The following is a 12,113-nucleotide window of genomic DNA, read 5'->3' as shown; positions in this document are numbered from 1 at the left end:
ATGTTATTTTAAAAGATCTGCAAACTAAGAAATATGCAAATTGTATTCTGCTTTTTTTTTTTTTTTTACTAACAGCTTGAGAAAGTCACCGGTGGCTGCTTAATTTTAAATAAGCAGAACTTGTTGCTTGACTACTGTCTGGCCTCTGATTCTGCTTCATACTTTTACAATTAATTGGATTTATCTGACACCGTGTTGGGAAACTAAACATTTGTTATTCCAACTAACAGCCACAAGTAGCTCCGAATCATTGACGTCATGAGTGCACTGTTTTCTGTTTCTGAAATGGACTGTGAACACCCCTGGCATCTCAGAGCTTCTTACTTCTGCTTTCCTGGGTCAAAACTAATTATGGTCTTTACCTAATTAGCTACTAATGTGAGTACTCTCCCTCCATACTCACACCCGCTCTGAAGTAGCCTATTCTTTTGACACCTTGCTTATTCCCTTGCTGGGAACATCTCTGGCATGTGTTTAAGATCAATTTTTCTAATACATTTTGTTTTTAATAAAGAAGGACCTTCCTCTAGTGATAGGACTCTATCTGCCATATCTTTATTAGCCTGGAGAACTGGAAAAAAAATCTGACAAGTAAAATGTAAATATTCCACACGTAGAAGATACAAATTCACCGAAACGGGAAAGTGTCCCAGTGCCAACTATACTTGGGCCACAAAGCCATGAATTATCTATGGTTCTTAAAACTTTAGGAATGTAAACCCGTTGTCTATCAGAGGAGACCTTTTTCAGGAATCTGCCCCTCTGTACTATTCTGCAGCAGTTTCAAGAGATTTATTACTTACGGTCTTGAGTCTTGGAGTAAAATCCCCTGGATTAGCCACTTCTAATCATACACTCTCTGGCTGCTTGCCTTGCACTAGGCTTCTGAATACCAGAATCCTTCAATTCAGAGTGTCCTCTGCTTCCAAATTTTTATCTCCTTTCATCTGCTCATTCGTTCATTCATTCTAAAGATAATTGTGTGTGTCTATCAGGTGCCAGGCATGCGGACGCCGCAGTGAACCCAGCTGACTGTTTGTCATCATAGTATGTCCAGTGTGTGGGTGCTCCAACTGTCCTTCCTCACACCAGCCCTAGACTTACAAAAATAATAATTTTTAAAATTACTTTTTAATCATTTAAAAGTATTTATTTTTGGCTGCACTGGGTCTTCAATGCGCATGAACTTTCCCTAGTTGCAGCAAGTCGGGGCTCCTCTTTGCTGAGGTGGCAGGAGGGCTTCTCATTGTGGTGGCTTTTCTCGTTTCAGAGCACGGACTCTAGGTACCTGGGCTCAGTACTTGTGGTACACCAGCCTAGTTGCCCTGCAGCAGGTGGCATCTTCTGGAGCAGGGGTCAAACCTGTGTCCCCTGCATTGGCAGGCAGATTCTTAACCACTGGACCATCAGGGAAGTCCAAAAATTTTTTAATTAAAAAAAAAAGAGAGAAAACAAAACAGGGAGTTCCCTGGTGATCTAGTGGTTAGGATTTGATGATTTCATCATGGAGGCCCAGGATAAGTCCCTGGCTGGGGAACTGAGATGCCGCAAGCTGAGAGGCACAGCAAGAACAAAACCAAACCAAAGCAACAACAAAAAATCCCCAGTCCCTCTCCTGCTGGTCCTTGGAGAAATCGGTGCCAGGTTCTCCCAGAACCCTCTCTCCATGGCCAGTGCTGAGCTTCTGGTTCCCTGTCATATTTTCCCCTCCCACAGCCATGGCTGCTTCCTCCTTATGGCTAGTAAGAAGGTGAGAGAGGCCTGGAATGAGGAACCCAGAACCCACTCCATCCCACCCCGACCCCATTCCCTTTTTCAAAAGAAAGAGAAGCAGCAGGAGAGTTGGAGAGAGCTCCATTTTATTATAGAAAATAAAAACAAAAACAAAAACCCAGGCAATTGAGAAGAAAGGAGACACGGGGGGAAGAGAGTTGAGGTCCCTCATGACTCACCCCACACCCTCGAAATTCAATTCAATTGTGAACCACCAGGAGGAACAGAATTAAATAACTAGAGGGGGATACAGAGTTAAGATTCCCAGCCTTCCCTCTTGGGGGAAAGTGAGACACGGGAATACTGAGCAAAAGTGGAGGAAGCCATACCCCAAGTCCCCCCAGTGCGGGGACTCCAGGGGACAGGGAAGAGGATTCTACATGGACACGCAAGTAGGCGTGGCTTGTAAACCCAGGACTTTGGCAGGTGGGGCTGGGGATGGCGGGGGTAGGGGGCTGTAAACCAGGCTGTAGTCAAGAGAAGCAGCAGGAGCTGTAAACAAAGGGGCAGGGACCTAAGGAACAAGAGGGAGAGGTGCTGGAAATGCAGTGGGGGCTGGGTCTCCTGGGGAGATGGGGGAGCCTCCAAGGGGTGGTAGGGAGTCGAGGAGCGTGTACCCTGCCAGTGGAGATGGCAAGGGTGCTCCATCTCTACCCCCGCCCTGTGAGCTCTGTGCTCCTCCCCAGGACTGCATGGGGGTCTCGGATCACCTAGGAGGCACCAGCGTGTCTGAGGAGGGTGGAAACTGAGCGGTTGCCTCTGCCCCCAGAAACAGGAAGAAGAAAGCGAGGTGGAAGATGCTGGTTGCCCTTCCCTGCCAGGCTCATGCTGAGGGTCTGTCTGTCTGCTCTGAACCTTCTGGGTTCCAGAATCTTCAGTTCCGGGAAGAAGGGAGGTGTATCTCCGTGTGGGAAGAGGGTCACCTCCGGCAAGACTCATCTGTGCGAGAGGGGCAGCAAGGATAGAGGATGAGAGAGGTTCTCCGCCGCCCGCCTCCCTACCCGCTCCCCACACTGAAGGCCAGTTGGCATGCGGAAAATCTTACAACATTTCCCACGTCCTGAGTGCCTGTTGCTACTACTAGTCATAGCAGCCATCACTCATTTCATTTAGCTTGGATTCTCTGCCAGCCATTCTCATAACTTGTTTAATCTTGCAATAACCCCAGGAGATGTTAAGTTATTCCATGTCCAGCCATAGTTCCTAAGTGCTTCCCAAAAAGTTCTTAACCCTCTCAACAATCTCAAGAGGTGGTTATTATTAACCTCATTTCAAAAATAATAAACTGAGGCCAGAGGTCAGGCAGTTACCCTGAGGTAACACCACAATTAAGAGACATGATAGAATTCAAACTCAGGCCTGTCTGATCCAAATCCTGTGTTAACTACACTGTAGCACTCAGAAAGAGTCCTGGTTTAGAAATGTGGTGATCTTATGTGCCCTTCGCTTCTCAGGACCTCAGTTTTCCCATCTGTTAAAAGGAACTGTGAAAGAGGAGAGTGAAAAAGTCGGCTTAAAGCTCAACATTCAGAAAACTAAGATCATGGCATCTGGTCCCATCAGTTCATGGCAAATAGATGGGGAAACAGTGGAAACAGTGACAGACTTTAGTTTTTGGAGTTCCAAAATCCCTGCAGATGGTGACTGTAGCCATGAAATTAAAAGATGCTTGCTCCTTGGAAGAAAAGCTATGACCAACCTAGACAGCATATTAAAAAGCAGAGACATTACTTTGCCAACAACGGTCCGTCTAGTCAAGGCTATGGTTTTTCCAGTAGTCGTGTATAGATGTGAAAGTTGGACTATAAAGAAAGCTGAGCACCGAAGAATTGATACTTTTGAACTGTGGTGTTGGAGAAAATCTTGAGAGTCCCTTTGACTGCAAGAAGATCCAACAAGTCCATCCTAAAGGAATCAGTCCTGAATATTCATTGGAAGGACTGATGTTGAAGCTGAAACTCCAATACTTTGGCCACCTGATGTGAAGAACTGACTCATTTGAAAAGACCCTGATGCTGGGAAAGATTGAAGGTGGGAGGAGAAGGGGACGACAGAAGATGAGATGGCTGGATGGCATCACGGACTCAATGGACATGAGTTTAAGTAAACTCAGGGAGTTGGTGATGGACAGGGAGGCCAGTCCATGGGATCGCAAAGAGTCGGACACGACTGAGAGACTGAACCGAATGAACTAAAGGAGCTGTTGGGCTAGAGTCCCCACCAAGCTCCTTCCAAGCGCCAACATTAAATCCCCCTTCCTCCTGAACCGCAGTGCCCGCTCCGACCAGCAGGCGGCGCCAACGGGACGGCGAAGTCTGCGCTCACCCACTATCAGGGCCTTGGTGCGCAGCCCGCCCTGAAGCTCTGGCTGCAGCAACAGCAGTTCCTCCTCCTCCTCTTCGTCGTCGGCTTGGGCCGCTGGGGGACTGGGGGCGCTGGGGGCCTCAGGCTCCGGGCCCAGCTCTTCTAGCACCGAACTCTCCGAGGGATACTGATACGTGGTCTCCAGGGCTGTCTCGCTGAAGGAGATCTTGAGCTGCGGGTGGGAGAGAAAGCGGGGAGGAGGCGAGGTCAGACCGCAGGGTAACAGGTGCAGGACCACAGGGAGTGGGGACTGGGTTTGGGCACGACTCGCTGACTTTGCCCGCCCCAGCCACTCTGGAAGCCAGTTTTCCTTTCGGTACTCGCTACTCGCTGGCCAATCCCAGATTTCCCCTCTTCAGTCATATCGTTTGAAAAACATTGACTTTGGCCTGAGCTTAGGCAGGGGCCTGGGTAGCAGGAGTAAGGAACCCAGGATCAAGGTTTCTACTTTTAGAGTGTGGGAGGTGGAAAGATAAAGAGAAATTAAAAACCTGGATATAAGTCCTGTGATCAGAACTGAGTCTTTGGGCACCCTGGGGGCAATCAGGGGGGCTCCCCAGGGGAGGTGAGAGCTGTCTCCTGGGCAGGAAGGAGCTGGCTGGGAGGGAGTCACAGGCAAAAGCCAAGACAGGCACATTGGTTTCCAGAGCCTTGATCCCTTGCTGTTCGAGGGAGAACCCAGGACCCTGAACACCAGCCTCTCCCACCTCACTCACTCCTCTCCTGCAGCTGAAGTGAGCTCCCAGGAAAGGGTCTTGGCTCTGACAGGGGAGCAGAGACCAACAGAAAAGCCAGAGGAAGGGAGACTGTCCCCCGAAACCCATTGAGATGATAAGCCCAAGTCCCTGAAAGCAGTAGCTGTGGGGGAGGTGACAGGGCAGAGAGGAAAGTCCAGACAAACACGGGACAGGGGTGGAGAACGCACCAGAAGGGACGTGCAGTGACAGAGACAGGCGACCAGAGGAATCTGGAGGGGGCAGAAAATCCTCGGGAACATACTGGCGCAAGAGCCGGCGAGCCCCAGCTGTTCTCACCACCTTTTTACCCTTCCCCTCTGCCCTCCTAAGAAGCTCACGGGGAAGGGGCAGGGTGGGATTAACTCTGGGAGCCAAAGCGATTAAGGAGACAAACAGGAGGATTCCATGCGAACTGCTCGGAAAGGTCCAGAGGATCTCCTTGGGCCTTCTCTAGCATCCGTTGGGGAACCTGGGGGTTGGGGGCCCTGCATCCCAGAGTCTCTGCATGGACTGGCGTATGAGAAGAGAGTAACCAGGATGGTGGCTAGACAGATGGTTGCTAACAGCTGGGTCCCCATGGGAAGCGAGAACTCAAGAGACGTGTGTGTGTGTGTGCGTGCACGCGTGCACATGCGTGTGTCACTCTAAGCGTCCAAACCTGGCATGGGCCCACCTCTCTGGGAACAAAAGCCAGAACCTGGCCAAGGCCTAGGAGGGGCTCCAATGTGCCCCTCCCCACTCAACACTGCATCCTCCTCCACTCCAGCCACATGGGCTGTGATTCCTTCCAGGCCCACCCCAGGCACTCTTACCTCAGGGCCTTTGCACTGGCTGTTCACTCAGCTTAGAATACTCTTCCCCCAATATCACCGTGGCTCCCTCCCTTTGGATCATGCTATTATTTGCTCCTCCTACCATCTGGCCCTCAAAGTTCCATTTGTCCCTGTCCTAATTTTTTCCCATAATCACTTAACCACCTTCTAACCTAACGTACCAAAAAGAAAGTTAGTCGCTCAGTCGTGTCCAACTCTTTGCAACCCCAAGGACTATAACCCACCAAGCTCCTCTGTTCATGAAATTTTCTAGGTAAGAATACTGGAGTCGGTTGCCATTTCCTTCTCCAGGGGATCTTCCCAATCCAGGGATTGAATCCAGGTCTCCTACATCACAGGCAGGTTCTTTACCGTTTGAACCACTAGGGAAGCCCTAACCTACCAGAGGATTTACTAATTTGGTTACTTATTTTTGTCTGCTGTCAATAGAAGCATGGAAGTTGCTTCAATGGGTAAGGAAGGTTCCATTCATCCAGACATCAGATGGCGTCTCAACATACCAACCCTAGGGGAACACTCTTGCGGGGTGGGGGGGTGCAGGCCAGCCTGCACACAGTCGACCCCCAGTCCGCGTCTGTGGAACAGCCAGCTGGTAGAATTGAGTGACAGGAACCAGACCCCTTATATCCTAACTTCTCCAAAGGAACCACGTCTACTGCTGACAGGTTTACCCAAACTTCTGGGAACCCACTTCTGTTTTCTTTTCATGTCACCTTTTGAGATACCGAGCTCTGTAGTTTATTATCTGCTCTGGTAAAAGGAGCCATTTTATTTGCTCTCTGTCCATGTTTGTCTCTCTCCCCCAACCCTGCTTCTCTCCTCACCACCCCAACTTCTGACTGGGCTTCTCAGGAATGCACAGCCTTCATGGGGTGTGTGTGTTGAGGGGGGTGGGTACGGATGGGATGACTCACTCACTCCTCTCTCATCAGCTATATAAGGTCACAAGGGGGCTGGGGAGAGGAGGGGCCGACCTCCCAGCCAGAGGGGCCTCTGGGGAAGGGCACGGGCCATGGCCCAACCCCTGGGCTCCAGTGGCAGGGCTGGGGCTTCTTTCCCAGTGCAGGGAGACGTTTGATGGAATTAGCCTGCAAACAGGAGTTATTTAGGGAAAGGGGGACAGTGTTAGATGGCAGGGTCCTCCTATCCCTGATCTGATAGGCAGGGCTGGACATGCCCGTCCCTGACGAGCAGGATGCTGGGAGAGAGGAGGAGGCCTCAGGGAGAGCTGAGGGGAAAGTGTCTGGGCCCAGAGAACTCTGCACTGCTTCTTCCCCACCCCCACCTGAAGCAGCCGCTTCCTTATTCTCTCACCACATCCTGAGCACAGTTCTGGCCAGGCCCATGGCCCCATGTTCGCCACTCAGCCCCACCAGCCTTCCGGCCCCCACCCCAGGCTTCCTGTTTGGGCGATCTGCTTCCGGCTCCCTCGCTCCCTGACCTAGGACCTAGGACCTCCCTCACTCTCACAGGTCCTGCCCTGCACTCAGTCCCCGGCCTTTGGGCCCCAGACTTCATGTCTTCCCCTCTTTGTTCCTGCCCAGAGGCACAAGACAGCCTCTACAGTAGTGACTTCTCTGAACATCTCACCCTGGCTGTTCCTGACCTAGTTTCTTGCCCAGCCCGGAGGCAAAAGGGTCACCTAGCAGTCAGCTCAGGACAGACCCAGGGACCACGGCTCTGGGATGGGAGCTTGAGCTTCATGTGAAGATAAACTGGGGTCTCAAGTGACTCCCGACCTTTGTGCTTTCCCACTGACGCCGGGGACACGAAAACCAATCTGAGGATGACACATATGGGATGAGGGCTGGAGCTGTGTTAGATACAGAACTTCTCTTTCCTTGGAGATTTTCAAGCTGGAAACTGGTGTATGGGGCAGGAGTTGGGCCAGCGCCAGGGAAGAAGTCAGCTTGGCTGTTTCCAACTTCCCCGCACCGCCTTTTTTCCAGTTTAACCTCTGACCTTCTGCTGGCCCCAGTCCCCAACCCTGCCCTCGACTCCCACTGTGCTCTCTGCTCTCAGCACAGTGCCTCCAAATTCACTTCTCTTTCTTTCTACCCCAAGAGGAGGGAGAGGCCAGGAAGAAAGGGGAAAACCAACTGCTGAGCCAGTTCTGGGGAGGGAGGGGATGCCCAGGGAGGAAGGACTGGGAGGGAGTGGTGGGGGGAGTATTTTGGAAGAGGAGAAGGCTTTTCTTGTCCCAAGAGAGAAGGGAGCACTGTCTGAAGCTGTGGCCCAGCTGGGGGTGTGCAACCCCAAGGTCACCCACTTCAAATGGCCTCTGTGTGAGTCTCTCCCATGGGGCAGACTCGGGGTTCAAAAGCCTTCTTCTCTCTGCTCCTTGGCCAGCCCCTGTTCCACTCCCCTCCCCCACTATCCTAGGATGTCCCCACTCCGCTCTGCAACACCCCCTTCCTTGGGTCTGTGAGCTGTTCCTCCACTAGCTTCTCCCTGCCATTTCTCCCTAAAACCCCAAACCCTTCTGCCTTCCCAGGCTTCCTACCCCGGCATTCTTTTGCCCACTTTTGCCCTGCAGACCCTGCCCGCGTAGACTCCGGGCTGTGGCCTCAACTCGGGTCTCCCACCCAGATGGGCTGGGCTGGGTCACAGACTCGGGAATGGAAAGCATGGGGGGGAACTCAGAGCCTGAGGGAGAGAAGAGTGAGGAGCCTGGGCACACCCTGAGAGAGACACACCCAGGACAGCGAGCCTGATTGCGGAGCAGGCTCCTTGGGCTGGGAAATGAATGGAAAAGAAGGGCCACAAAAAGGAAGGGCGTGTGTTCAGGGGAGGAAGGGTGGCAGCAGGAATGAACAAGAATAGACGAAGACAAGGATACAGAGGTGTAAAAAAAGGGAGAGAGACAGGAGTCCACAGTGCAGTGATGGTGGGCTGGGTGAGAAGTCTGGGTTGGCTGCTCCCTACCTGTTTGTGGCGCCTTTCAGGGGACCCCTTGACAAGGCAGCTTCGGCTGAGGCGGAGGTAGCCCCCCAGAACCAAGATCTCCTCGGCAGTCGGGTACCGCTTCTTCCCAGCCCCAGGGACCGCCGCGTCAGCTGTGGCTGGGGCGGCTGGAGTGGCGGGGGCTGCAGGGGGCGCGGACCGCCGGGGGTTGACTGTGAAGGTGTGTCCGCTGCGGCGGGGGGCCCCCACCCCTGGCCCTGCCTTCACCCCGTAGAAGAGCCGGCTCATGAGGGGATCCCCAAGGGACTGGGGGGCAGGTGGGGCTGGGGGTGGGGGAGACAGAGGGGCTGCAGGTGGGGGCCGGAGTTCCCCTGCTTCCTCTTCCTGCCGTCTAGAGGCTCCAGTCCCGGCGTCCTCTGGGGAGAGGGGGGAGGGCGCAGAGCAGCGGTCCTGCAGGGCGCCCAGAGGCCTGCTCTGAGTGCCCGCCTCCTCCTTCTCAGCCTCCCCTTCTCCAGCCTCTGCACCCAAAGGCCCCACGTGCTTCTCGGCAGACTCTGGAGTGTCTGGTTTCTGGGGCTGAGGCTCTGTGTCCCTGGGTGTCCAGTCTCGGACCTTCCCAGAGTTCAGGGTCCATTTCCAGCCTTCCAGTGGCCGCAGGCCCCTCTCGCCATCCTCCACAGGACTGGGCCTTTCCTCTGCTCCCTCCGGTCCTGCAGAGCGACTGTCTGGAGCCTCCCTTGTCGGGGTCTCTGACAACACTGTGGTCCCTTCTGGGACCATTCTTGGAATCGGCCTCTCGTCTTTTCTCCCCCATTCCTCTGAGCAGTCTTTTCTTTCTTCTCCTGAACTCGGCCTCCACTCTGATGCCTCCAGTTGTGCCAAACTCTGTCCCTGAGACTCTCTGGGGTCAGGCCTCCATTTACGGGACTCTGTCAGGCCCAGCTTCTGGTTGTCAGACTCTTCGGGGCTCAGTCTACTGTCCACCACCTCTGTTCTCCTGGGGCTTTGTTCTCGGGGCTCTGCCAGTCTCAAACTCCGCTCAGGAGTTTCTCCAGGGCTCAGCCTCCATTTCCGCACCTCTGACAGTCTGGAGCTCCTGTCTCCAGCCTCTCCTGGGCTCTGCCTCCAGTCCCGAGACTCCAAAGGCCTGGGGCTCAACTCTCGAGCTCCCCCTATCCCCAGCCTCTTCTCTCTGAGCCACTCTTCCCTGGACTCTCTTCCCTTGGGGCTGGGATCCCGTGTCTCCCCGGCGCTGGGTCTCCGCCCCCGGGTCTCCAAAGGTCCAGGCCGTCTGTCGGTGAGTAGCTCTTCACTCCGCTGCTGCTGCTGCTGGCGCTCTTGCCGGATAAATCGGTTCTGGTGCACGGGCCCAATGGCCTCCAGGAGGACAGCAGACTCGTCTGGGTTTGGAGGTCCAGCCTCCGTAGTCCCAGGCGCAGGGCTAGGCTCCCCAGGAGACAGACCAAGCTTGGCCCGGCGGCGCTCCAGAAGGCCCCGCTTCCAGGCTGGCATCTGCGACAGCCGCTCCCGCTCTGCAGTCTCACGGCCGCGAACGGCTGCCTCTTCCTGCCGGCGCCGGGCTAGCAGCTGTAGCTTCCAGTCTGGGATGGTGGCCATGGTCGCCTTGGGGAGGGTGGGGGAACGCTGGGGGGCAGAGAACAGGAAGGAGAGGCTCCAGAGGGGCCCAGGAGGTGAGAATGGGGGTGGGGGGAGAGGAAGCAGGGGGAGAGGTGGGACACAGAGGAGCTGAGGGTGAGGACAGTAGGAAAGGGGGCGGCGAGGGGGTGGGCAGAGAAAGGGGAAAAACTGAGAAAGAGAAGAGGAAACTAAGAGCCAGGTGATGGGGTTGGGGGAGGTGGGTCGAGAAGAAGAGTGGAGATTCAGCAAAGAGACAAGAGTCAGATTTGTGGGTACAGGTTACTGGGCATCAGAGACAGTCCCCAGGTTGTGAGAAGAGGGAAAAACGAAAGAAGTTGGCGCGAGGGAGAAGAGAGAAGAGAGGCTAGGGGTGAGCGGGGCAGGATCCGAGCGAGGTTGCCTGACCGCTACCCCAGGAGCGGCGGGAGTGGGAAGCGAGGTCAGCGGGATCCCCGGCGGAGAGGGGGCAGTGGCACCTGAAAGGGTGTCGGGAAGGTGGGAGGGCGGAGAGTGGACAGGTCCAGGGAAGAAGGGGGAATCGGGGGCAGAGGGGCAAGGGAGCTCGGCGGCTGCAGCCCGGCGAGTCTCAGCGCGGGCCCCGGAGGTCCGGGCTCCCCTTCCAGCTCCGCTTGAGCCACGCCTCTCCGACCCCCCAGCCCCCACCCCTCCGCCCTGCACTCCGCCCCGGGGCGGGCCAGGGGAAATACCCTCCCCCGGGGACTTTCGGAACCCGGCGATCGGAGCTGCCAGCTCGTTCCCAGAACCCTGGCGTCCACCCCCCACCAACCCTAACCCGGTCCCGGCCCCGCCGCCGGCCTCCCCCACCGGCGATGCCCCGAGGTCCCGGGCGAGCGAGCGCCCCAGGCGTACGGAGCACCGGCTCCACACCGCTTCGCTCCGGAGCCGGCCAGTCTTGCGCCGGGGTCTTGGCGCTCATGGAACCCCGACCTCGCCAGCCGTCCCCACCCGGCTATGACCGCACTGATGGGCAATCTCGGCACAAAGAGAGGAGAGACAGCCCGAGGTCCGCGCCCGGGACGGAAGGGAGGGGACACCCCCTCCCCAAGTCTGAAGCCCCTGGGTCAACTCACACGCCGCGGGGCTCCCGGGGGAGGGGGAGCGAAGGAGCCTGACGTCCGGAGAGAGGAGGAGAGAGGAAGAGGAGGAGAGAGGGATAGAGGGAGATCCGGGGCCGGAGGTGGGGGGGGGGGGTTCGGGGGGGGGGGGCGCGGGACGGGGGAAGGGAGGAGAAGGGGAGGGACGGAGACTGAGACCCGGGGGCCGGGCAGGGGGCGGCCGCCGCTTTGTCTGAGGACAATGGGGAGAGGGAAGGGGGCGCAGGGCGGAGCCGGGCGCGGGGGCGGAGCCTCGCTCTCCGGGTCCCCCTCTTGGGGCCTCGGCCCCGGGACTCTTTTCCCGCCGCGATCCCCGGCCCTCCGCGGTCCTTCCCCAGGGCCTCTCACGCGGCTCCCGCCCGGTAACCCTGGACAACCCAGGTGTCCAGACCCCCACCCCCAGCTCGCCAACCCGGGGCGGCGGCCCGTGACTCAGACCCCTCGAGGGACTTGGGGAGGAAGCGGCAGCTGCTCGGAGCCGGGCCCGCCCTTCCCATCTCCTGCCGCTCCTCCCCACGCTTTTGCCTACCCGGGCCAGCCTTTGTTACCGTGGGGGCGCTTGCGGGGCCCGTGGGGAGGGGGCGGCCGCAGGAGCAGGGCTGGGAAGACAACGGTTTCGGAAGCTCGCTCCCTTACCCGAACCTTTGCCCCACTCTTCCGTTTCAGCCCGTCCCCCACCCGGGTCTGCAGCGAGAAAATTGGGAGATTTGGAGGAAAGGGGACCGGGTGCTCCGGGAAGGGGGTGGAGG

General features: G+C 56.3%; 1 protein-coding gene across 1 annotated transcript; it reads right to left on the bottom strand.

Moving 5' to 3' along the window:
• Positions 1-1,842: 1,842 nt before the first annotated feature.
• On the bottom strand, positions 1,843-12,093 carry PPP1R18 (protein phosphatase 1 regulatory subunit 18). The gene is made up of 4 exons (XM_019985797.2): positions 12,001-12,093; positions 8,633-10,255; positions 4,099-4,309; positions 1,843-2,712 (listed from the first exon to the last, which is right to left on the bottom strand). The coding sequence occupies exons 2-4, from the start codon at positions 10,226-10,228 to the stop codon at positions 2,693-2,695; spliced, it is 1,827 nt and encodes a 608-aa protein (XP_019841356.2). The 5' UTR covers positions 10,229-10,255; positions 12,001-12,093; the 3' UTR covers positions 1,843-2,692.
• Positions 12,094-12,113: the final 20 nt, after the last annotated feature.

The sequence above is a fragment of the Bos indicus genome, chromosome 23 (assembly GCF_029378745.1).
Source record: "Bos indicus isolate NIAB-ARS_2022 breed Sahiwal x Tharparkar chromosome 23, NIAB-ARS_B.indTharparkar_mat_pri_1.0, whole genome shotgun sequence".
Classification (NCBI taxonomy): Eukaryota; Metazoa; Chordata; class Mammalia; order Artiodactyla; family Bovidae; genus Bos; species Bos indicus.
The sequence above is the reverse complement of the archived record's forward strand: the minus strand, read 5'-3'. Positions and strand labels throughout refer to the sequence as shown.